The sequence below is a fragment of the Plectropomus leopardus genome, chromosome 4, assembly GCF_026936395.1.
Source record: "Plectropomus leopardus strain MGB_pleo_1.0 chromosome 4, ASM2693639v1, whole genome shotgun sequence".
Lineage (NCBI taxonomy): Eukaryota > Metazoa > Chordata > Actinopteri > Perciformes > Serranidae > Plectropomus > Plectropomus leopardus.
Window position 1 is genome coordinate 6,223,861 of NC_142179.1, and position 26,017 is coordinate 6,249,877.

The following is a 26,017-nucleotide window of genomic DNA, read 5'->3' on the forward strand; positions in this document are numbered from 1 at the left end:
ACAAACAAAGCTGAAGCTTATTTACTATCGAGCGCTTTATATATGTTTGTGGAAAATATTTTTAACAATATTGTATGGACAGATGCATTTTCTCACTTTTTCTCACAAACATGTCAGTAACAAGCTGCAGTGGCACCAGATTGTCTTGATTGGGAATAAAATGACAGAATTTGCACTCGTCAGGAGTTTCAGTAAAAAGTGACAGAAATCAAATGTTCAGTGTTAAAAAATTAGCAGGCTATGAATTAAACGTGGACTTTGTCTCCATCTTGCAGCATTTAAGGGAAGTAAAATGTGTCCAAGCAATCACACACAATCACACACTTTACACATACTGTACATTCAATAATGTGGATGATATTTTGCACGTGTGAGCATGTTGTCTCTGAGAACTGCAGTAAGTCGGTTACAGAATGAATAAAATGAAATATAAAAAACATTTCTCAAACAAATGTCTTCTTTTGAGAAGCTTCTCCATCTCTGCAGGCTTCATACACTATTAGCATCAAACAGTCCTGCTGACTGACTCAACACGTTTCAAGAAAATAATCTGTCATGAAAATCTTAATTCTCCTCGAGATCAAATCATTTTACATCTGTGTGTTTTCGACCCTCAGTCCTCCGCCTCTTCAGTGAGGCCGTTTCTAATGATGCACTGAAGGTGTAGGAGGTTAAAGTTAACCAGATTTACAGTATGATTTATTTTCTAATGTGAAGAACAAACAAAAAGATAATGTGTTTTGTTTTTTAAGATTTGTATTGATTGCAATTTATTGTATTTTTTTACACTATTTACAGGCACTTTAAACAAACTCACACAAAATTCTTAACAAAATCTGCCCTTGATTTATTTACATATCATGTGAAACAGCACCCATACAATGTACATTTTACAAAAGATATAGTTGATTAAATGAGAAAAACCTAAACACACTGCATTGTTTATACATGTATCACAAAAAAGATCACATATATTATGAAGAAGCACTGTATCAAAAACCAAAGCTGATGAAGGATATGATATTGTCTGAATCAAAACAAGCTGCTGATAATCACAATAATTAACAACTGTAATCTGTAAAGTTTGTCTCCTCATGTGTTTTCATTCACTGAACCACTGAGACTCTGGGTGTAAAGAAACAATGCAACAACCAACCGCTTGAAAACCAAAAAAAAAAAAAAAAACCCTAAACAAAACCTGATCAGATTATTTGGAAATCTTACAAACTAAAATCGACTGTGTTTCCTCAGAATCATTTATTTCAGATCACAGAAACAATGAGCACAAAATATTCAGGGATCCTCAACAACTAATCAAATCTGTTAAGATGTAAAAAATAAAAAAAAAAATGAATAAATGAAACAGAAGCAGATCTAAAATGCTGCTTTGGGAGTTAATTATAATGAGGAGTTTAGTGCAGATTAAACCCTCAAACAATCATGATAATACAAAAAGTAAAAAGTAAAAGTTTGGACAAATAATTTACATCCCTGAACACAAGAGAGAAATCTCTGTTTGACAGATTTTGATTTCAGCAGTTTTAGCATCAACAGCCCGTCCAATATTGAAATATGGGAAGAGTTTCTCAGTGAAAGTGTCTCTGTGAGTGTAGATGTGAGTCATGTCTTCAGGGTTGTAGAAGGACATCTTCCCCCTGTCATAGTCCAGCTGGACTCTGATCTTCTGGAGACTCTTCTTCACTCTGACAGTCTTACCAGCAACATCAGCGTATTTTCCATCTCCATGCCGTAAACACCAGGTTCCATGTTTTGGTGATGTGCTTCTCTCTCCCTTCCTGTCAACTGACTCTTTAGCAAAACCTATATTCCAGTAAGGATGGTCTCCCACCTCCACGTCCCAGCTGTGTTTCCCTGAGCTGAAGCCCTCAGAGCCCAGAATATCTGCAAAGTTAGTGCATCTCTCTGGATTATCAGGAAGCTGCTGGTCTGTGTCTCCCTGTCTCACACTGGTCAGATCATCAGACAGATAGAGCCAGCTGTTTGCAGTGTTTGGGTCCAGAATGACAGGACTGAAGTGGACCTTGTCCCTCATCTTGTCCCAGACCCTGAAGGACAGGTTGCCCAGGTGTTTGGCCACATCTATCAGCGCTCCTGAGAGCAGCTGTGGATCTGACAGTGAGCTCTGGACTCTGGCTCTGCTCTGAGTGTCTTTGTAACTGCTGAGGAACGCCACGTTGTGTTTCTGCAGCTCTTCTTCAACAGCACAGATACTGTCTGACAGAGAGGAGATCTGCTCCTCAATCATCCTCATCTCTCTGCTCAGAGTCCTCCTCTTCTGCTGCTCTTCCTCCCTCAGAGCTGCCAGTCTGGACTCCTCTTCCTCTTTCAGGAGCTGGTGGAGCTTGTTGAACTCTGCTCTGATCTGTCTCTCTGTGGACAACAGCTGCTTCTTGGAGTGTTGACTCACTTCTCTGTATGTCTCCTGCACTTGTTCATATTTGTCCCTCTTGTCCTGCAGAGACTTTAAGTCAGATTTCAGCTCGTCCTTCAGCTCACTGACTGCTTGTTTTACAGGAACCACCTTGTGACTCTGGTGGAGAGAAAACTCACAGACAGGACAGACAGCTCTGTCTTCATCCTTACAGAACAATTTAGGCTCTTCTTGATGTTTACCGCACACAAACATTAGTGTCTTCTTTCCTTTTTCTGTCTCAGATGATCCAGTTTTCAGTCTCTTAGCAAAAGAGTCAGCCAGTTCCTTTAATATAAAGTTCACTCCTGTAAAGTCCTTTGAGGATTTTCTTTTACAAATAGGACAGTTTTTGTTTTTAGTTTGTTCCCAGAATTGTTTCAGGCATCTTGAACAGAAGCTGTGATTGCAGCTCAGAGACACAGGATCTCTGAAAGTCTTTGAACACACATGACAGCTCAGGTAACTTTCCAAAAGAGCAATTTTCTCAGCCATTTGTCTTGGGTTTCTAAATTGTCTTTCAAAAGCAAGACTCACCAAGGTACAGTCTCTTCCTTTGATTGCTTTTATTCCAAACGTGTGTTTCCCAGCAGAGATGTCACACCCTGTAATGGCATCTCAGCTCTGATCAACGTTAAAATCTACTTTCATTTTCACCAACAGAGTAACCTGTGAGCAGGAAATGCTCCTGTGTCATTTAGTCACCAGCAGGTAGTGTCAGGATCAAAGTTTTCAAATATTTCACTCTTCATTCAGTAGAGCCCAAATTCATTGTAAAAAATGTCTTTAGGCAAACAAAATACAAAGTAACAGCCTTTTTGTTTCATGTATACTTAAGAAATAATTTCATTTCTACAACTCAAAAAAACACCATAAACATGAAAAAGGGCAAAGCTGACCGACACTAAACCAATTCAACAACATTTTGAGTGTTACGCCAACAGTAACATGTTACACCAAACATTTAAGTTTTTAATATTATACCGTTTATGTTTTCCTCCCTCATGTTCTCATTCATTCATTCACCCTCCCAAGATGTCTCTTTTACCTGTTCAGGGTCACAGGAGGACTTGAGTGTTTCCCATCATCAAGAGATTAGAAAGATCATCATCAAATTAACAACTTCCAAAGAACAAGTGATCACGTTTTTAATTGACCACAAACAACAACTATTCTGTTGAAGGTAAAAATATCATACCAAACTTTCAGGACACTGAAGATTTCCAAAGTTTTACATCTGATGATTCATGTATCGCAATGAAACACTTTGTGTTGGATTGACTTATTTATGTAAATGCAAAAACACTTTCATAAATTATATATATTGCACATCATATTACTGATGTAAAAAGGTACAGCTGCACAGACGACTGATCTTTTAGATCTTTTTATTTGCAACTTTTTAAGTACAAAATGATATAAAATGGTTATCAGGAAGAGCAGAGCTAAAAACAACAACTTTGTTTTCTCATATTTAAGAGACTGTAATCAAAAATCCCTCATGTTACAGTTTCAGTCTTCAGGGCTGAGATATGATGATAGAAATATGATGATAAATATCTACAGTCATTATGGCTACAATTTACTTTGGAAAGAATCGAAAAAATACTGGAAAAAGACATTATTGGACTGAGTAGCAGCAGCTCTTAATGAAATTATTCTGCATTAATATTGGAGTAAAAAGCTCTGCTGAATGGGATTCAGGAGCTCTTTTCACCAAATTTGCAAAATGCAACCTGTGATTTAAAAAAAAAAAAGTCAAGCTGTCACCACCTGTGATCTGTACGTGAACAAAGATCGCAGATTGCTTTTGTGTAACTGATCCCAGTACGATAAAAATGATAACCCAAAAACTGCATCTCAAAAAACATACAACAAAATTTGATTTTAAGCTTGATTAAAAAACATTTGGGTAGAGATCAAAATACACTAACAGTTTTACAAACATGCAGAAAGTATTTCTTTTCTTCTACTTTCAACCTTGAAACATCACCAGGAGGAAAACTTTAGTTGTCAGAGGTGCAAACCAGCTTCACCACACTGACCTCCAGCATCAGAAACCGTCTGAAGAGAAACTTTTTAAATTTAGAGTAAACTACGACACACAAGGCCTCAAAAAAACAAACCCAAAAAACCTTTGATTCACCTCCAGGGTTAGTGGACGAGACATTCAAATCTACGCAACAAATAACGGAATCACATCAGAAGGTGTCCAAACACGAACATCAGTCATTTTACATGAATGGATAACGTGAGACAGAAAGCAGAACTATTCAGGCTGTCGACAGTCATTTTTTTAAAACTCTATTAACTGCTGAGTTTTAATAGTTAATTGCAATTAATCACATTAACAATTCCATTATTCAATACAGTTTTAAAGTCCAGATTAACAAGATAAAACATTTCTTACCAGATTGGGAATAAAATGACAGAATTTGCACTCGTTAGGAGTTCCAGTTTTGCTGCGTTTTTCTGACTCAAACAGGTTCCCGTACAACACTGAGACCGTAAGACAGATGACGGCTCACAGCGTGCTAACCTGAGGACGTCACTGAGACCTGAGTCCCCCATGATGTGGACTTTGGAGATGCGGCTGCCTGCTGACACAGTGTGATTAGCTGCACCTGTGTGCTCAGCTCAGGTGTGATCAATTTCAAGACTTTTCAGGAACTCCAATAAGCAGAAATATTCAATGCACATGCAAAAAACTGCATGTTTTTGCCCAAAACTACATGGGACTAGTACAAAGTGGGGACGTCTGTAAAGGGGGTACTCACAAAAACCCAATTTCATTCAGATATCTTGAGGTCAGAGGTCAAGGGACCCCTGTAAATGGCCGTGATGTTTTTCCTTTCCAAAATTCTGCCTAAATTTTGAGCAATATTTAGCCCCTTTCCTGAGAAGATAGCACGAGATGGTCACTACAGACAGATATCTCATAAAATCCTAATCAAAAGACCTGAAATATCCCCAAAAATATAGATATTCCTAAACTGAGCTGCATAAAACATCATTATCTTCCACCAAACATTGCTGTTATTGTTGTTCCTGCATTGCATAAAATAGCAATTTCCTTTTCTTTTAATATTTGGGCAGCTTCTGTGTCGTAAGTTAGCTCATATTTTCAGTGAGCTGAGGAGAAATGGACCTTAAAAACAAGCCGAACAACAGCTGAGATGCAGAAGTGCTTTTCTGATTAGAAGTGCGGCTAAGCACCAAGTTGATTGTCGGACAAACAGCAGCGAGCTTGATGCCAAAGAAAATACATGATACATTTTGAAATAACTACTAATCATGATGTGATGCAGAATCTGATAAAGTGGTTTTAAAATGAAACATAAATCATTATGATTTATGCTGAACCATTAAAAGTTCATGGGAATTATGGAGGCAGTGGTTTTTTAGGGCCCTGTTTACATGTGACACTAAAAGGCATCCTGTGTGATGTGTGATGATGCAGCAAAAACTGCAATAAAGATGATGAATTATCTATAAAAAGATATGTGGACGCGTGAGCCCGAGAGTAGATTAAAGGATCACGCCCGTCAGCTTTGAAGTGTGCGCACAGTGCGATAAACCTCCCAAACACAGGTCGAAAAGGTTTATTTTCATGCGCAAAAAATTTGGACAGCATTTTAAAATTTGCATAGTTACCATAGTCCACTTCTCATGCTGTTTGATGACGCAAAATGTGCTTTTTATCATTTTTGGTAGTTGGCTAAAAAACAAACACAAGCGTGGATGCTGAATCTGGTTTGAAGTGGTCGCTGATTTCAGACACCGGAGCTTGATTTGAACTACAATCCCTCTAAACTGGATCCAGACCTGATTTGGTTATATTCACGTAAAATATAGTCGGCTTGAACGGAGCATTAATTGGATGTGATTAGAAAACAAAATATAAACCCAAGACCTTAACACTGAGACACATTTCGATATTTCAGGCTCCCATAAAGCTGCACTGTAGGAGATCTGGTACCACTTTATAATTGGGCATTCTCCATAAATGGTTGATTATTTGTAACTTTTGACTAAAAAAAACAGGTCAGGTATAAGGCTCTAGAATGAGCAAACTTTGGGGTTGCCAGATTGTGAAAAGACAGCAAAAGTAATATAGATTTTCACAACCCGGCAGTCCAGGCATTGTTGTTATTAACTGCATATTTTCAAACCAATAAAACAGTTAAACCCTTAAAGCAGGGATACTCAACGTGCTTTGCGTGGGGGCACTTTTGCAATTTGACAGGACGTCAGGGGGCCAGACCGGCAGTCCCACACAGCTCTCTGTGATTTTAGGAAATCTCACAGATTGTTGGATGTTTTCTGGGATTTAAGGACATTTTTTAAAGGATTTTTTTAGCACATTCTAAGACTTAAGGACAATTCTAGGATTTTAGGACCTTTCTGGGATTTTAGGGTCTTTCTATGTTTTAGGGAGATCAGGGGCATGGCTAGGACTTCTGTCAGGGGGTGTGTGGGATCCAGTGGCACTTTTTCTGGATAAGCAAGCTCTATTTTGATGCTGTTTTATGCACTCTGGCACCTTGTGTATACTAAAAGTGCAAAAACAATTTCCAATGTGAAATTTTATTTTTATTGTGTATTAGAAAATGGTTGGAGGGCCACCCAGCACCCTTTTGGGAGCCTGATTGGGCTGCAAGTTGAGTATAGCTGCCTTAAAATGTCCTGTTGCACAGTGGTACTGAAGATTGTAATTTAAATGACCCTGTTTTCAGTTTAACTAAAAAAAAAGGATTTGATATACAGAAAGTAATTTGATTTCTTTCTTTTAAGCTCATTTCAGTTGCATAAAATTCTTTCAGCATATGAAATAAACTACACCAAGGAGAAAAAATGTGTATGTGTGAATCCTGAATCTTACTGCCAGAAATAATGTTCACTTTCCAAAATTTCTGGCCGTTGTTGGGAGCCGTTTACGATACATTCTTTCAAACATTCAGGTTTTCTCCCAATGTCATGTGACGCCGCCAAAGTGCTAACAGCTTTCAAGATAGGAAAATAATTACAAATATGCATAAAGTACAAATTAAAATAATCTTATCCAAAATGGCTCTGCTGGTTGCATCCTCTGTACAAAGCCCTGCTGTGCATCTGGACTAAGGAAGTCTGGGTCATCTGTAAACTTGATCCGCCAAAAATGTTTCCACCAAAATGTGGTTACGGTTTCTAGTGTCAGAAAGACTTCATCTATTTGCTCTGCATGACGCATGTTTTACATGAGCGCTCATGATCCGCGGAGAGGAATCCATCAAATCAGCGACATATTTTGCTGTAGTTCCCTTTGATAAAACAGTTGGAGACTAAAATGCCCGGAGCAAAAGTCGGGTACTTTTTAAAACCTCGTCCTCTGTGATGTGAAGTTCTCTGGAGAGCCCGAGCGAGTTTTTCAAATGGGAACTTTAAGCGGCACACCGCTGTCCATGCGGCATTCGTCCTTCTCCCAGACTCACATCTTGAAGTTAGTCAGCTGACCGTCAGAGTGCAGCATCCGTGATTGTTCTGTACATCTGAAGCGACGTCACCTCCACATCGGGGACCTTGGTGTTCTGAGGGCGTCCTGTCGGGCTGTATCCCGCCGATCGCCCCATAGGGCTGAAGCCTGTGGTGGTGCGACCTGTGTGAGCGAAACCCGAAGACCTCGACACAGCAGGACGCCTCAGGAAGCGACCCGATGTCACAAGGTCCCCGTAGCCCTGCGCGTGTGAGAAGGCGTAGCCTGAGCGGCGGGAGCTGGTGCGGCGGATGCGGGTGCGTCGAGGCGGAGGGGGAGGAGTGGCTTTGGCCTGTCTCACTTTGAACATCACCTGGAAGTTTGGGCAGACAGTGTTGGAGTTAAAGCATCTGATTGAGGCACATTTATCCAAACAAGGATTTTAAGGACTCAGTAGTAAGTTGGCTTGTCTGCAAACCGAGGCTGAAAACTGAAGCCACTGTGGAGGTGCCAAAAGCTCTAAAGCCCGGTATACACTGTTTGATTCTGACCTGTTACAGAATAAAGATAACCATCGTGAAAGAAACAGGCTGTCTGCTGAACGTGTCTTTTGGCTCCTCAGTCAGATCTGACCGGATAAAACCCTCGCTACTCCACAGATCCAGCCTCCTCAAAATAAACTCACTTCAAAATAGGAGTCCACAAACTAATGGGTGATTTTGCTGAAGCTACACTTTATGGCCTATCCTAAACCTGATAATCTGCAGTTGGACTTTTCTTGAAGTCAAAGAAAAAAAAAAGGATTATTGAGGTTGGGCCAAATGTTTTCCTCAGGAGGTCAGAGGTTTGAATCCCAGTCGTGAACAATCACACAAAAAATGCTCATAACACAATGAATGGATGGATGGATAATTTACATCCTCTAACATAGTGCACAAAAAATGTTTATATTTTGTCACTCTATTATTATTCTTTGTCTTTCCTCTATTAGGTGGATGATCCTGCTTTAAGTTTTTAAACTGCAGTTTTCATAATTTGCCTTGGAGCTGTGGGCTACAACTCTTTCTGTTTACATTTTGGCAAACTGGCATCATTAAACTATTAATCACTGAGTGATTTATTAGTAGTTCCTGCTTTTTATCCTTCTATGGATGCACACAGAAAACTTTCACTAGATCCCTTTGATATTGAAGAAAACTAAAAAAAACACGATTCTCAGAAAAGCTTTGCAGTTATAACGAGCATCTTTTTTTCAAAGCAGATTTAGATTTTATATGTGATTTCAGTTCATGCATAACAAGTGCAAATGCATCTTTGCAAACATGCAGAGTAAATAGTTCAGCGTGGAGTCTTTCCATCTGTACCTTGTCATTGATGGTGGGGCAGAGCTGAATTAACAGGAAGCGGTAGGTGACCACAGGAAGGACACACAGGATGGAGGTGAGGAGGATCGTCAGCCAAATGTTCGGTTGGTTCAGAGAGTTTCGGGCCGTTCCTGGACAAACACATACAGGAAAAAGGTTTATATTAATACACTTGTTTGGCTCTTGTATTGACTTTAAAACAATAACCTTATTTTTCAGCGCTGCATATATGTGAGTGTTTTGGCTCTTCCACTAGATTCCTGTTTTGGCGTCTGTTAAGTGTGTTTTCAGCTGAAATAAACCCTAAAAATGTCTTTTGATAATCATATTGACTGCATACCAGCTGTCACATACACTTTCAATGTCTAAATCACTCACAGACATGGAAAAAATCTTTCGAATTCAAAATTTCCTGTTTCTGTGCCAAAATAAAAGCCTCCTGACGACATTTCTGTGGGCAGAATTGTTAACACAAGGCTTTTTATTGTGGCATCCGTCACACGCTGCTCTTGCAGGCAGTGTGTCCCGGGCGTCATGAGTCAGACCAAACATTGATGCTAGTGCTGTATACTCATTTTCGTTGGTGCTGAAAAAAGCCCTTCTGATCACATCTTGTTCACAAAATACATGCAACAGTATATTTAAGGAGCAGAAAATGATTAGGCCTATCCTAATACATTTGTTTGGACCTCTGCACACACACCAGTGATCCAAGCCAGTTTTGGTATATGGTTTTGTTGTAAACTGATATTTTGCCTGTGCAAACATCAAACTCAGTTCAGACACTGTGTATTTGGAAGTATAATTTAACTCGTTTGAATTTTCCTGCCACCTTTACTGTGAAAAAGCCTATCCATGAAAATAATGAGCAAAGCTTGTCACATATACAGAACTGTGCAAGTCGTAGGCCACCTTAAACTTTGTTATTTTAGCAACACACATTTATTTCTAAGTAGTCTTTTTACTAAAATACAACTAGAACATATAAAAAATTATGTATGCAGTATTAGACATGTAAATATTTCAGAATAAAATAATTTAAACAGCCTAAAGTTGCAAGTATTTAGTGTGACCTCTCTTTTCACTTAGCCTTTCTTGGCCTCTCTTGGGCAGACATCGTGATATTTTCAATACTAGTTTTCTGGTATACCAGATAACTGTAAGATAGTCTGCCCAACAGAGTTCAAGAGGTGCTTGGTGTAAAGGGAGGTCAAACTAAACGATGACTTCAGTCTGAAGAAACCATTTTTTCGGACTTTTTCAGTGTTTTAATGCATTATACATGTTCTCTGTATTCTCTCTATCTGAATAAAGAGACTCAGAAATAAATGCAAAAACAACAAATCTATGTTGACCTAAGATTTTTGCACAGTCATGTAAAAACTTTCCAACAGAAAGTCAGTCCACTGAGCCGCAGCTACCAGCCAAATGCTGCATCTCTGTGGTTAGTTGATGAGTTCACTACTCACCTATGAAAGGGAAGGCCGACGGCAACATGAGAAACATGCCGTTACTGTACATGGTGAACGTGACAGCGAAGTACATGGCCAGGCTGCCCAACACGAAGAAAGTGTTCACCGCTGTCCAGTAAGACATCTCCAGCCCCAACTACAGACACAGAGAGAACATAAAAATGTGTTTAATTATCTTGATGAATAAGAAAGAGAAGATACTCCAAAAGAAAAAGTTCCTCGTACCTGTATGGTGACGGCAAACAGCAGACACGTCTGAGTAAGGAGGGCGAAGGACTGGTAGTCAGCGACGTCCTTCCCGTCGTCCCTCACCGTGTCGTGCATGGCTGCGTAGGGGATGAAGAAGAGCACCAAGGAGCTGTAGCAGCTGTGGAGGGCACACTTGAAGAAGGCCCTCTTGCTGAAGTACAGGTTGAGTTGACCGGGAACGTAGAGCTGAGGATGCTGGAAACTCCACACGTCATTAACGTCCTGAGAGACAAAGATAAGAAGTCTGTCTGTTTTCTGCTCAGATTTAACACCTCCAGCGTCGTTCTTTATTTAAAACGAGATCATGAAAAGTTTATGCAGACATCAAATAGTTACCTGATCAAACAGACTCATCCCCAGTACAGGTAGTGCTGTGTACACCAGATTGTAGAGTGTTATGAACCACTCATCATACACCGTCTGAAAAGCAAAGTCAAAAAGCTTTTTATAACTTCTGAAACCTCAGTTTTATAATAGCAGTGGTGGAAGACATACTCAGATCCTTAAAGGGTAACTTCTGTGTTTTTCAACCTGGGCCCTACTTTCTCATGTTTTTGTGACGAATGGAGACAAGAGTTTTTCAAACTGATCCAGTATTGTGGAAGGCCACTGCAGCTGGCAGCAAAAAACAGGCTGCACTGTCAATTTTCCACTAAAAGCACTCGTTTTGGGGACTGAAAGGCTGTTTCACTCAATATTGGACCAGTATCAAAAATTGTTGTCTCTGTAAGTCACTGGCACAAAACCAAAGAAGGGTCCAGGCTCAAAATTACCAAAGTTTCCTTTTAACATCTGGATTGACATCAGTTTTCTTGTGCTGCATTCAGACACCTTTCACAAGTATTTAAAACTCTTAAATATGGTAAAACCAGTTTGAGTTCTTTTGAAAACATGGAGGGAAAACATGATGAGCAACTTGGTAAGAAATGTCCTACAAAATGCTAAAAATGAGTAAAAGGTGACCAAAAAAATGACCTGAAAATATTATTAGATATAATGTAAATAACGAGGCAAAATGTCCAGAAAACGGTATTTATAATTCTTATAATTAGGTTACAGAATATTTTTAGCACTGACTTTTAGGTGATTTTTTTGTTTGTTTTTTTCCTCTTCTTTTCTACTTAAAAAATATATTTTAAGGTAATTTTTGGGCCATTTCTTGTTAAGCTGTTTCTTCAGCCTTCATCCCATGGTCTTGAGAGAAATCAAGCCAATCCAGCTCAGGTTAATAAGGATTAAGCAAAAGTTCCAGTGCAAACAATATATCAAATACTCCCTCAAAGTTAAAGGCTTGCATCTAAAATCCTGCTCCACTCAGAACAGAGGTTTGATCAGCAAAATGTGCTGTTTAAATGTTGCATTTTGCATGTTTCTTTCCTCTGAGCCTCTTCTTGTCACAGACCTTTATTGTTTTGGAGTCTCTCTCCCCTCACCGTCTCACCTGTGCAGAGAAGCCGCAGAAGAAGGCGTACCAGAAGTGGACAAAGGTGAAGGTGAAGTTCTTGTAGAAGAAGTAGCGCAGGAATTTGCACATGCGCAGGTAGGACCAGCGGCCGTGCACCAGCAGGAGGCGCTGCAGGAAGCGGAACTGGGCAAAGGAGTAGTCGCTGGACAGCACGGCCTGCATGCCCTCCTGACCCGAGATGCCCACGCCTATATGAGCCGCTGCACACAGAGAGGATGAAGAAAAAGTATGTTTGAATATTTCTGTATCCTAAAACAGCAAGAACAGAAAGAAGGAGCAATATTTGCTATTTGTCGAGAATATCATTTCATATATCAGTCACAGTGGTTTCATGCAACTGCAGATCGTATCCTACAATTTGAAGCTACATTTTGGCCATTAGGAGGCAGCAACACACCAAAACCAGCAAAGAGATACTCAACATATCATCAGCGTATTACACCATTATGAATAACATGTTAGTAGCAGACAGAATACTATCAGTCATCCATATTTCTGTCTATATGGCAAAGGTTTCTCCTCTCCATCTAACTTTTTTTTAAAAATTAAAAAATCAACTTTTATTTGGTAACTTAATTTAACTTAAACTGTTTTTCTAATTAATGAAAATAAATTGCAAATGTCCAGTTCAGCTCATGTTATGTACATTTGGTTTTACTACCTTATTGAAATTATTTTTTCTTTTATTTATTGTATATTTTTGCACTTTTTCCCACCTTGAACGGCAGCTGCTGCACAACTACAACTACTACACAATTTTGCTGTAAGATAAATAAAGTCTTGTTACGATTTCCCAGAGCCCAAGGCATCACTTCAAACTGCTTGTTTAAACTGTTTATCAATAGTTTACAGTGATATAAAATGGAAAAAGCAGTAAATCTTCACATTTAAGAAGCTGGAAAGTAAATGTTTGCCATTTTTGTTTGAAAAAATGTCTCAAAGTATTAACAGATTATGACAAAAAGCTGCCAAATAACTTCGTACTAACAACATCATCATTTCAGCTCTGATACCTTTGATCATGCTCACATCGTTGGCTCCGTCTCCGATGGCAAGCGTGACCGCCCGCTTGTACTTCTTCACCAACTCAACCACCTGAGCCTTCTGCAGAGGAGTGACCCTGCAGCAGATCACAGCTTTACACATGCACGCCGTCCTCAGGAACTCCAGCTCCATGCTGCGCTCCAGCGCGTACGCCTGAGGGAACATGAGGAATTATTACAATTATTATTATTTTTTAAAAGATTATTTTTTTGCCTAATTGTGATAGGAGAGGTATAGCATGAAAGGGCTGGAAGGCCGCTGGTTGTAATCGAACCCCTTTGTAAATGGGGGCGCCTGCTCTACCAGGTGAGCTACTCAACGGCCCACGAAGGAAATATACAACAGCTGGAAACGTAGGCTGTACCGTGTTAGCAACTGCAGATGTCCATGCAGCTAAAATACCAAAAAGGAGGTAACAAACAAGATATTAGCCTGCAAGCGGTCAAAGTGAACAAAGATGAGATATTATCATTAACAAAACGAAGGCACCATGAGGTTGATATTTCAAAAGCTGGCTACTTTTGCACAACTGATGAATGGTAATCCTGACTGATTAACAAATCAGTCATGCACATATGAAAAATAACAACAACAAACTCCAGAAGACAATCACCAAACTTACATGTTGTAATTTTTTTGTTTTCTTTAAGTTTTGACAAATTTTGGATCAAATATTACATAAGCAATTAAAATTCTCTCCAAATTACCTGAAAATGTCTTAAAGCATATCAAGAAGAAATTATTTTCCACACAAATAAAGGAATGTTACCTATTGTGTTGTCATTAAAAAGATTTCTAAGGTTTTGATTTAATAGCAAGATATCACATTTTCCTCCTTAAATTCAAGAAATAGGCAACACTAGTCAAGCAGAAGGTTACAGTCTGCGTCTTAAGTAGAAAAGTTCCTCTGACGTACCAGGCTGTGTCCATTGACGACCAGGCCGTACTCTCCATTCACCACCTCGTCTGTGATCACTTTCGCACCTTTACCCAAAGTCGTCTCTGGCAGAAACACCGAATCCTCCGCCGGTTTCATGGAGGTCCGTGCATGTCTGCGTCACAGGAAAATAAAATTGATGTATGCATTAAAACATCTCACAATCAGCTCAGTTCTTCCTGTTCAGTCTAAACTGAAACATTTTTTAAACTGTCTCTGACCTCAGTTCCTGTCTGACATCTTCAGGTGAGTTCCCGGAGACGATGAAGACCTCGTTCATCTCCTCCCGCAGTAAATTGCACGAATACCCAATGTTTTCTGCAGTTTCTGTAACACAGATAATCAGTTAATCAATAAGTGCCTTGTTGCTTACAGCCAAACAGTACACCAAAACATGCCTCTATACAAATTTCAGGAGAGAAATAGACAACGCAGTGACAGAATCGTGGTTCATACTTGATCGGAGCTGCAGATCATGAGCTGTGATTGACCTGACTGACAGTCAGAGACTCGTTGGCTCTGATTGGATGCTCACATGCAGCAAAAACGTAAGCACAGGAACACGAATTTATTCTTTACAGTTTATTTGTCTGATGTAGTGCTGTGTGAATGTGACGATGGTTTCAGCAAATATGAGAAAAACATTTATTAAAGTTACCAACTTTAGTTTTGACAGAGTTGTTTGTTCAGTGTTCCTCTGCATTTATCTGCATTATTTTGAAACATTTTGGGTGTGTTCTCTTTACCTTAAAATGAAATGGTTTACATATTCAAGTTAGAATTTAAAGGTCTGCTTTGGAGGATTTAGTGGCATCTAGCTGCGACTAAAAAGTTTTCTCTGCATGAGTCAAGTGTATGGCCCTACTACTATAGAAACAACACGTCTGACTCCGTGGAACTGGACGACTCTGTATATAGATATAAACAGCTTATTCTAAGGTGGCAAAAACACAGCAATTCTTATTGTCAGGTGATTTTAAAATAATGAAAACATAATTATGCATATTGTATTCAATTTCTGCTAATAACTTCCCCAAAATCCAACACATTGGACTTTTAATCATTTGCTTTTATTAGGACCAGTCTGATCAAACAAGCATTCATTTTCTATTCCCATTACTTTGGTGAGTACAAGTTTAAGTTTTGTACCTTGCTTGTCACCAGTCAAAACCCAGATTTTGATGTCGGCTTTGGACAGCTGCTCGATAGTCTGCGGTACTCCGTCTTGTAACTTATCCTCTATGGCTGTTGCTCCGAGCAGCTGGACACACACATTTAGATGTATAATCAACATGCAATTTAAACGAAAAAATCCTTGAGCTTTACAGAAACTTGTTCTTTTTCCTACCAGCAGATCCTTCTCTATCTCCTCGTACAGCTCGTCCAGTTTGCTCTCTCGGTCATCCAGTGCAGTACTGGCTTCATGGTGGCGCTGTTTCCACTGATTGAAATAATCCTCATCCAGATCCTTGTAGGCCAGCGCCAGAGTCCGCAGCCCCTCCCCTGCAAACTCCTGCACATGCAGGTAAACACATGTAAATACGCTGAACACATCCCAGAATAACTTCCCTCACTTTCATGGCGTGTTCAGCCTGGTTCATTCACTGCGTCAGAGGAAACAGTGATGAACACATCAGCTGGAAAGACAGGTGTTTTCTGATTACTACATTACTGCAGTACTCATAAATGACAGACAAGCTTAGTAATTGGTTAACTGTGATATTCTTTATATATATACAATTCAAATATATTTCCTCATTTCTTTCACACTAATTTGGTCGTGGATGTGCATATTTGGCCTGGTTTAAGTAGAGCTGTTCTGCAGCCTGTGATGTGAGTGCCTCTTGAGCTGGTCCTTATTTCTGATATCTAACCAAAAACCCATTCAAGAAACCCAATGACGTCAAGACAAGGAACTGGATGTAACAAATGCTTACTCATTTGCAGGTTTTGGGATTCATTAATGCAACACTCTAGATCTGATTTTAAGTTTTTACTTATTACTTTTAAAGCACTGTGTACCCCAAATCAGCCCAAAAGTTTCCATGGCTAAACTGTTTAAACTAAAAAGGATTTGGAACAGTTACCTCATTGACTTCTACTTCAAAGTTGTTTTTTATAAACTTCTGCATTCTCTTTTTTAACTCTAATTTGGATCTTTTTCTGTTTAAACCTCTTTTTCTTTGGATTGCTTCAATTGTTGAGGTGATACAAAAGTGCTTCACAATGAAGGTTATTGTCATTATCATGAGGTCCAAGCATGTAAATTAAATTATTTGTGCTTTCCAGACAGCAAGAGGGTTTTGGATTACTTTACAATAAATTTCATCCAACTCTTTGCTCACAGCTGGATGAAGCGCAGCGAACTTTGTCTCTGTAAACACACACAAACACACTTGACACATGATGATGACAGAACCAACACACAGGCATGTAGAGACAAACATCCAGCGAAAAAGGCATGAAAAACCCAAGAGGGATTCAGAAAAAGTGTGAAAATCACACATATTATAAAATATACATATTAAATATTTTCCTGTTTCTCTCAACACACACAGACAGACAGACACACACACACACACACACACACACACACAGAGAAATAATACTGACATTAAGGTGCTCTGTAGTGACGTCCATCAGCTTGCTGCAGGACTGATGCAGCCTCTCGTAGATAATTGTGTCTGCACCTTTACAGAGGAGAGAGAGTTTCCCCTCTGGACTCCGAACTGTGAACACAAACATACACACACGTACATGAAAGAAAAAATGCGTTCTGATTTCAAGACAAGCAAAATCTCAATTATTGGCTTTAGGAAAATACAAATCTCCAAAGACAAAAATCTATATTCACATTAAGCAGGAATCTTTACTCCTAACAGTCTGTTTCCAGAGGATTATGTACCTATGACGGACATCCTCTTGCGGACATTGTTGAAGTCCAGGATGGCCAGGAGTTCATAGCTGCGCTGCTGTCCCATTTCCACGATGGAGACGCTGTCTGGTGTACGTGAGCGGAAGACAAATCCAAAGTTTCTGGCTGCTGTAACCAGCGCTCCCTCATCTGGAGACTGGGCCTGGTAGAAAAGTTCACCTGAAGCAGCAAAAAGGTCGTTTTTATGTCAGGGAAAACGAATCCTTCTCCAAGTTGTAGCTGAGTAAAGTAACAACGATAATGCAGCCAAGATTTGGTAGAGTTTTTAATTTCTTGTCACAAAACGATACTTGCATACACAGGCTTCCTGCACATTTTCCGTTTCAAAATTCCATAATTTTTCAAACGCAAATTTCCAGACTTCTCTGTCGTTTTTTTAGATCATGTTTGACACTGCAGTGCAAAAAGCTAAAATTTTATTATGTAAAAACATGGTTTTCAAATCAAACTGTTAAGATACATATTGCATTCTGATGACATATGATATAAAGTTGCCAAATAATTGTTCAGAAGATTGTAGCTGTTGCATTGCAGACAAGTTCATCTCTGCCCAAAAAGGAAGTAAACTAACTAATTTCTGCCTTTGTTTGAGTGTGCTTGGTGTGTTTTGATTTTGTCTGTTTGCTCGTGTCCCTTCCCCCTCGCCTTCTCGTACTCGCCCACTCACACACACGCACATCTGATCCTCACATGCAATCAGCTGTCCGCCAATAGACCTTTTTCACAATCAGACATTTTGACATACTCAAAGGTGTTAGTAATAGAAACCTGAAATCAAAGCAGTGAAATGGAATTGAAACATAATATGCACCAACTTTCTGCCCCTCGCTGAATTGTTGTTCCGTTTATGGTTTGGCTATGACACTCGCCAGCTCTAAGGACAGTGCTTTGCTCACCAGTTTCCTTACACAGAAATGATCTGTTTACTTTTAGGATAACATCACACCATAACTCTTGAATGCTCAAACAGCTTAGTATTTGGTTATCTGTGATATCTTTTGTATATATGCAATTCAAAAATATTTCCTCACTTTCTTTCAGATTAATTTGGTCACTGATCTCCAGATTTGGTGAAGTTGAGGCACCTGTTTTGCAGACTCTGACATACAGGTGTAGAGGCACCTCTATGCATGTATGAGTATGTGCATTCATTTGCACACCATACTTACTTTTGACAACATCAAGCTCACTCAGTCCTGCATCCTCTCACACAATGGTTAACATTTTGGCAGTGCTGGCTGCCTCTGCTTATAAGATTGATTTAGAAATTTTGAATCTTTCATTTAAGAAGACAGAATAGTAGCAATAGTCCTTTGCCCATACTTGGATACTGACTAAAATCTAATTCTACTTCTGTATTGTTTAAGAAGCCAGCTTTAATCTGTAAAAAGACAGAGGCTGTGTTTTATTTGGGAACACTTAATCCCTCCTCACCTTCTTTCTTCTCCTCGGCCATGACGGTGTGGCAGAGGGCCAGCAGTCTGAAGAAGGCGTGGACCTCTGGGTTCTCCAGCTTCACCGCCTCCACCAGGGAGTGGTCGTGGAACATGAAGCGCGGGTCAGCCAGCGGGTTGAAGGAGAAGTCCACCGTCTCCGTATGCTGTTGAGAGAAAGAGAGAGAGATGAGGATTAGGATGAGGAAGATGTATCATTAAATGTGGTGCAGTCCACTGAAATCAAGCGTCATATTAAAGATACTTACAAATGGCCTAATTTGTCAGGACTGAGTTTACAACAATGAAGTCAGACTCACCTCAGTAATTTCAAGTCTTTGACCCGTGTAGTCATACACATCTCCTAAAAAGAAAAAATGCAAAAAAACAGACTTATTAGGCTTTTTCACCATTTGCAGATCGTTTTGAAGACTATAAGTTACATTGTATAATAAAAAAAGTTTTCTTTAATGTCCCTTAGGCTGTTATTGTGATGTGCATCAACTTCATATAATATTGATTAATTTGTTTGTTTACATTTGGAGGAGCTCAGAATCACATTTGTTCTAATATTTTAAGAGCTTACTGATTTGCACAAATTAGTGGCCAATGTGTATGGTGACGTTTGTCTGTCTGTATTTTGCCAGATGAAGCTCTGAAGATCAAAACATTGTCAATAAAGTGAGTAGAAGTGAGGGACAGTGTGCCGATTTATTTAATTTCTTTCAGTTGAAATGTAATTATGAATATTTGACATTATTGCGTGTTAACCAGTACTCATAGTTTTACCATTTTTCAGATCTCCAAGCCCTCTCCATGTAATATTTTGGAGAGATAAAAAACAGAAACCATCTTATAGAAAACAGTTTTAGAACTGCAGATAAAAGTCTTGAAACGTACCGTAAGATTTGCCGTTAATGGAGCACTTGTTGAAGGTCATGATATTCTGTGTGAGCGTCCCTGTTTTGTCACTGAAGACGTACTTGATCTGGCCGAGCTCCTCGTTCAGCGTGGTGGTGCGAGCCTCGGCGGGGGTGTTGTTACGTGCGTAGTACATCTTCCTGTCCCAGTCGATGTAGAAGCTGTTCCCCAGACGAATAATCTCCACACTGCGGAAAGATGTAGATACAGGATTTGAGAAGAAACTGATACAATCTTGTTTTGTCGACTCAAACCCATGTTTTGTTTCAAAACTTAATAAATAGCACTTCCACACATGCTGTTACCTAACATAAAGCGAGATGGGCACCACAGTGTTGAGGATGATGACGTAGGACCAGAATGTGAGGAAGGCGGAGAAGGCAGCATTGTTGCCATCTTGTCTGGGAAGGAAAACTGTGAACTGTGAACCTTCGTTCAGCTCCCAGAAGCAGTTTCCTATCGCCAGGATGGTGCACATGAATGCCAGGAAACCAAAAATCTGCATGAAAAGTTTTGAAAAGAATTCAGAAGTTAAAGGTTTGGTTTATGAAAAATGACCGGTCAACTGAGCACTCTTAAAAAAAGATAAAAGATACAATTAGTAATCCAAATCTAAAGAAAACGTTCACGCCACTATCAAATGTTTAAAAGCCAAGAACAAAATCTGACTGACAGGACTTTGAATCCACTAATTAACATAAGAACATCACTACATATAAGTTATTCATGTTTTCTGATGTACCTGAAATGTTAAGGATGTGCGAAAAAAGGTTTGGCAAATATATTTTAAATTATGATCAGCTGACACACAAACACAACAGCCAGACAGATTTTTCATGAAAGAAGTCAAACTCTTTGGCCATATATGAGGGGAGTAAAAAAAGGCAGAGATTTTTTTTAAACTTGGATTGTATCACAACTTTGGTAATATCAATATCTTTCAGTTCAAGAACATGTATAAGAAGGTAAATACAGTAGTTACACAATATGAAGTTGCCAGGTAATGGTTTTTTTGATTGATGGTGAGTTGCTGTGTATGGCTTTTGATTTTCTCTGAGCAGAATAAAAGTAAAAGTGAAACTTGTTCAAACTTTTGTTTGGGTCTTCTTGAGACTGATATAAAATGTTTTATTGTTTTCAGGAATTTTAGTCCCACAGCAAAGTTCAACATGGCCACTGCTCTTGAGGTTCACCAGAGGCAAAAAACTGTTATAAAATTCCTTGTTGCAGAGAAAGAAACATCTGGAAACACCCACAAAAAACTGGAAAATGTATACAAGGATGATGTCATTGACTACAGCAGCATGAAATGACGGCTAAAGTCAGCATGACTTTGTTCCCAATTTTCACAAGTTTGAACTCCCCTCATTCTTGAAGAAGTTACAATTCCTGTCAGTGGCAGTTTTCTTTTGTCTGTCATAATGCTCTGTTATTTCCAGAGAAAAAAAACAATTGCTGCTGGCATAAACCTTCATCATCATCATCATCATCATCATCATCATCATCATTATCATCACTCATAAACTCCTCCAACGTCAAAAGCTGTAGCGGGGACAAATTTTGATTTAATTTTTTCTTACACTACGCTTAAAAAACAAATAAATCTACCTTGTACCTTGTATCATCATCATCATCTCCAATTTATTTTATTGTTAAGTTTATTTTTAATGTAATGATCTGAAGTATCCATATGCACTGATTTCCAAGACTCATTGTAATCTAACCAATTAATGAACTGAAAATACTTCTCTAAATTATCTGTACCTCTAATAGTTGAATAATGAACTGGGGTCGTCCTAAGGTCAGACAGACAGATGAATAATTTGAGGACTCACACAAAGGACCAGCACATTCATCAGTCGGTCTACGCTGGTCCTCTTGAACGTGCTCTTCCCACAATTCTGCATCAGCTTCGTCTCTGGACCTGCAGAAAAAAAGAGGAACAGAAACACTCAGGACGACAAATGATCTCATAGGTTCCTCCATTTATAACCATCGTTGTGTTTGTAGAAGTGAAATAAAAGCCAAATCATGCACTCAAGTTTTGTTGTTAATATGGTCACATGGATTGCAGTTTCCACTATAGTTCCCTATGAAAAAAATCCAAACCTCCAAACAGCACCAGCCCAAAGCACCAGTCAGTGTTCCTCAGCGTGCAGCCTCGCAGCAGGATCTTCTCGTTGTCCAGAGAATATTTCTGACCGCCGTAGGTTAGTGTTCCTGTGAAGCGGTCGAGGCGGTTGTTGGGCGGTTCACAGCATACCTCACCTTGAGAGAGAAAAGGGTGATGCAGCAGGATTGAGATTGTGTTCAGAATAAAATTAACCATTAAAGCTAATATGCTTACATTCTGCTGTATGTGTGACTCTTGCATTTTTATTTTTTTTGCTTATGCAAAAAAAAAGTCTTTACGTGACCAGTACCCTGGTTATAATCAAGTTTTTGGACAATCCTGGTTTTGTGTTGTACATATAAACATCTTGAGCTAAAAAAACACGATAAGCTCTTATCTTTGTTTTGTGCTACCTGTTGTCCTCCGATAGAAACCAGAAAACTGTGGGACGAACTTATCCAGATTTCAACATTATGTGTTGGTACAGGAAACAGTGACTTAGATGGTGAGAAATCGAGACACAACTGCACACAGATGATAAGAAACGTGGACAATGTGTGTGTTTATGTACCGTGCATGCTCGCAATGTCGGAAACTAACAGTTGGCCATTCTACAGTAGTCTTACCGTTGAAGTCTGCCAGTTTTTCAATATCCTCTCCGAGGTCTCCTGTCACGGTCAGGGACTGTCTCACCTTCAGGTTTGTCTCTCTGAGGAAGGGACAAGACAAACAAGTTAGAGACAAAAAGAACAAGAGACATAAGATATTCGCGTAGAGAAGGAGAAGGTGGAAGAGAGACAGGAGGAAGAGGAGGTGCACAGGAAGAGATGAAGTAGCACAAAAATGAGATTAATTGTATATTCTGGTTAATACATAATCTGTGCAAGCTCATATTCTGACTTTACACAAAAAAGTATTTTTACCCATCCAGTTCTGCTGTCTCGATATACACCAGGTTGAGTGGTTCACTGCTGGAGAGCAACAGGAGGTCGGCCTGAAATTACAATACAGGGATTCATTTGTTTGTCTATATTTCAAATAAATCAAATCGAAATCCAAGTCTAATTATCAGTTTTCTTATTTATCATACTATTACAGCGATGTACGCAAATCCGGGAAAGAACTGGAAGTAAACAAGTCACCATTGCTGAAGTGGCATCTCTTTCCCTTCTGCACATATTGCAAACTGTCCTGAGAAGTGTGACAATTTCTACTTTTACCTGTGCAACATTATGTGTGAAAACGATGTCTAGGAGTTTAGAAAGAACCTGTGCAGTTCTCGGTTGCTCAAACAGTGGTGGCAAATTTTGACTTTGGGGAAAAACAAACACTGAAAGCGAAATACACATGCCTTTACTTTATGAGAAGTACAACTGTCTGAGACCATACAGTCTGCACAGATTCCCTGGGCGTGCAGAGGAACAATAATTATCTTTAAGGCCTTTGTCAGGCAAATATGAAGCCATCTTTCTTGACATACACCTACTAAAAATGCAAAGATTTTACTATGACTTAAAAAAAGAAATCTGAGAGTATATTACACTGTCAACTCACAGAAAAAAAAGGCACAACAAGATGCAAAATCCCACAAATATAAGTGTAGTGAAACATATACATTTCACTAGTTCACTCACAGTGACAAACTGGTTGTTTTCCAGCTTGATGATGTCTCCCACTTGGACGTCCATCCATTTCTCGCTCCGCAGTCTGAAAACAGGAAACAAAGGATGGTGAGTGCATGTTTGGACTTTCAGAGTTCAGAGAAGAGGTTTTCTTTTCCCTTTTCCTTGAGGATGGTCAGGAAATATACTGTCCATAAATAAGCATGGAACACCATGGTCATCCCAGTATTAGCCCTCTTTGCTTTGCTGCAGCTTCCTGCCAGTTTCCTGTATTATCTGTCTGAGTATCTGTCTGCCAATAACAGTTTTAAAACTTGGCTGTAATGCAAAGTATTGATGCTTTTCGGAGGTTTTCCATTTCATCTTTCACCCTGTGCTGTTACTTCAGTTTTAAGCAGAGGACAAGGTTATGCTCACATCTTTCTAGTTTTCCACTGCTTGAAGCTAACTGAGTAAATATTCACAATAAACGTTAACAAATGAATGATGACAATGGACATTTTCATAATTTGTCTGTGTCCAAAACTGATAAAATATAATGTATCTTTCTTTCCAAAGCATCATGAACATTAAAGTTAAATATATAATTTTAAAAAAAATTATCCTTTACAGTAAGTATAAGCACAATCAACATTTCATTCATACATTTCTTGGTACCTTTTAAATTAGCTCCCTTTATGTTTCAAGTTTGGTTTTAGTGAACAAAAAAGCCTTCCAAATCGATCAGAAAATGCATTTGACTGACATTATAAAGTATTTAGTTTAATCTTTCTCTACCAGAAATATTGTAACATTCACATTAGGAGATGAACTTTAATTATAAATGGGAAAAAGGTGCCTTGTCAAACATTTCTCAGTGGAATGTGGTTGTGTTGGAAAGTTTGGACCTAATGTTTAAATGCATATTTTAAGCCCACTTTCAACTTTATATGACCTTCAATTCTGCTTATAGACAAACGCAATGGACGTTGATCTTTATTGTGTATTTTTAGTGTTTATTCCTGTGTTTTGTCTTATCTGAGTATTCCTTGTGTGCTACATAAAATAAGATTAGAATACTTTATTGTGCATTCACACAGAAAGTTGTCCTGCATCCATCTGTTCTGAACAATCAACAGGAATAACATAAAAATGAACAAACAAAAAAACACATTAAACATCTGTAAGGTCACCCCTGCAGCAGTCATCAAAAGACCAGATACCATAAGCAACCACATTCCCCTTTTCACACGCATACAAAGACATTGACATAATATACATCGTACATTTAACCTAACTTAAACTCGAGTCCAGCCAACAGGAAGCAGCTGCAGGATGGTGGGCAGAGCTTGTTTTGTATCCTGTTGACCTGAGATGTGCTATTTCAAATATTTGAGGTATGCTTAATTTGTACATAGTATGTGATGAGCATGTGGACTTTACTCTACCCTTAGGGCTGAAACAAGTAAATACTAAAACTTTTGGATTTTTTGGGGTTACTTCATAATAATGCCAAAGAGAACCCAAGAAGGTTCCCTGAGGAACACCCACCTGTACAAAAAAGTTAAAACACCCTGATGGTGCCTCCACAAATACACTAAAAACACCATGTAGTGAGCTGAAACTTTGGATAAATAGCACATGAGTAAACTTGTAAGCACAAAACAGACTTACTTTCTATCAATAAGGACTTGAACTTTTCTGTTGTTGACTTGATTGTCGCTCCGGTGGCGATTCTGGAAAAACACAAAAATGACAAACACACACAATGAAACAATGAGTCATAAGAAGTCACAAGAAGCACAATTTATCACTGCATACTGAATAGTTCTCACGAAACTCCCAATGTGTTTATTCACAGATATACTGACGTGCTAAAGTGTAGGAGGAGATATGGTGTTACAGTATCAAACCACAACCTCCCTTTAGAGATATTCTGCTGAATTAAACCTTTGACTATTTAAGAAACATCCACTTCCCTTCAAAACTATGATGATTCTTTTCCCTTTGTCTTAGTTTATCTCTCTCATAAGTTTCTGATCAGTGATTTTTTTTGTGAGTGAGACACAGAGGCAGGTGCTGAAACAGTCAGCGCAGTCAGGTGGTTTCCCTTTTGTAACTTTGGGCAGGGTTTCATTTCTTTTTTTTAAAAACAACTTTAACAATTATCTACCCTAACGGACAAGTTCAACTAAAAAACTAAAATTGCACAGGTCAGATATAAAAGAGTTAAGTTTTGCCCAGAAAGTAAGCTCTCTTTCATCTTTCTGTCCACAAGCCCAAGGCTTTAACCTCTGATTTCTGGCTCTGTTAAACAACAGTCAGAGGGAAAATGCAGAATTAATGAACAGATGTTACACACAGTATAGAGGGAAGTTAAAATTTAAAAGAAAATGTAACTTTTCTTTCTGTGTCAAACCTAGAAAGTGTTTTGTTTAGGTTTTCTATTCTACTTTATTGCAGGTCAAGGAGTTTCTGTTTTACCTTGTACATTATTTATTAACTGATTTCTACACAGTATGATTAACTAACAATCTTAAGACAACCAATTAAATTTTGGTTGCCATACAACTGTTTTGACTTGTGACCCCATAAAATGA

At 38.9% G+C, this 26,017-nt stretch overlaps 2 protein-coding genes across 2 annotated transcripts in view; both read right to left on the reverse strand.

Annotated features, from left to right (window-relative positions):
* Window positions 1–823: 823 nt before the first annotated feature.
* On the reverse strand, window positions 824–3,662 carry LOC121944893 (zinc-binding protein A33-like). Its single transcript, XM_088076387.1, has one exon. The coding sequence runs from the start codon at window positions 2,924–2,926 to the stop codon at window positions 1,484–1,486; it is 1,443 nt and encodes a 480-aa protein (XP_087932513.1). The 5' UTR covers window positions 2,927–3,662; the 3' UTR covers window positions 824–1,483.
* Window positions 3,663–3,802: 140 nt separating this feature from the next.
* Window positions 3,803–26,017, reverse strand: part of LOC121944006 (phospholipid-transporting ATPase ID-like) — a 47,750-nt gene continuing 25,535 nt past the window's right edge. Inside the window, exons 6-28 of the mRNA XM_042487652.2 lie at window positions 25,092–25,153; window positions 23,451–23,523; window positions 22,740–22,810; window positions 22,443–22,525; window positions 21,813–21,971; window positions 21,539–21,627; window positions 20,009–20,202; window positions 19,683–19,891; window positions 19,103–19,146; window positions 18,784–18,949; window positions 17,320–17,508; window positions 17,028–17,143; window positions 15,763–15,927; window positions 15,564–15,675; window positions 14,636–14,741; window positions 14,394–14,529; window positions 13,447–13,630; window positions 12,410–12,633; window positions 11,305–11,388; window positions 10,945–11,190; window positions 10,717–10,855; window positions 9,248–9,378; window positions 3,803–8,256 (exon numbers count right to left, since the gene is read on the reverse strand). Of these exons, the coding sequence (XP_042343586.2) occupies window positions 7,927–8,256; window positions 9,248–9,378; window positions 10,717–10,855; window positions 10,945–11,190; window positions 11,305–11,388; window positions 12,410–12,633; window positions 13,447–13,630; window positions 14,394–14,529; window positions 14,636–14,741; window positions 15,564–15,675; window positions 15,763–15,927; window positions 17,028–17,143; window positions 17,320–17,508; window positions 18,784–18,949; window positions 19,103–19,146; window positions 19,683–19,891; window positions 20,009–20,202; window positions 21,539–21,627; window positions 21,813–21,971; window positions 22,443–22,525; window positions 22,740–22,810; window positions 23,451–23,523; window positions 25,092–25,153 (3,312 nt within the window). The 3' untranslated portion in view covers window positions 3,803–7,926. The remainder of the gene's footprint in view (window positions 8,257–9,247; window positions 9,379–10,716; window positions 10,856–10,944; window positions 11,191–11,304; window positions 11,389–12,409; window positions 12,634–13,446; window positions 13,631–14,393; window positions 14,530–14,635; window positions 14,742–15,563; window positions 15,676–15,762; window positions 15,928–17,027; window positions 17,144–17,319; window positions 17,509–18,783; window positions 18,950–19,102; window positions 19,147–19,682; window positions 19,892–20,008; window positions 20,203–21,538; window positions 21,628–21,812; window positions 21,972–22,442; window positions 22,526–22,739; window positions 22,811–23,450; window positions 23,524–25,091; window positions 25,154–26,017) is intronic.

Coding starts and splice junctions, on each gene's coding strand:
- LOC121944893 (XM_088076387.1), bottom strand. CDS start 2,926: ATGGCTGAGAAAATTGCTCTTTTGGAAAGTTACCTGAGCTGTCATGTG.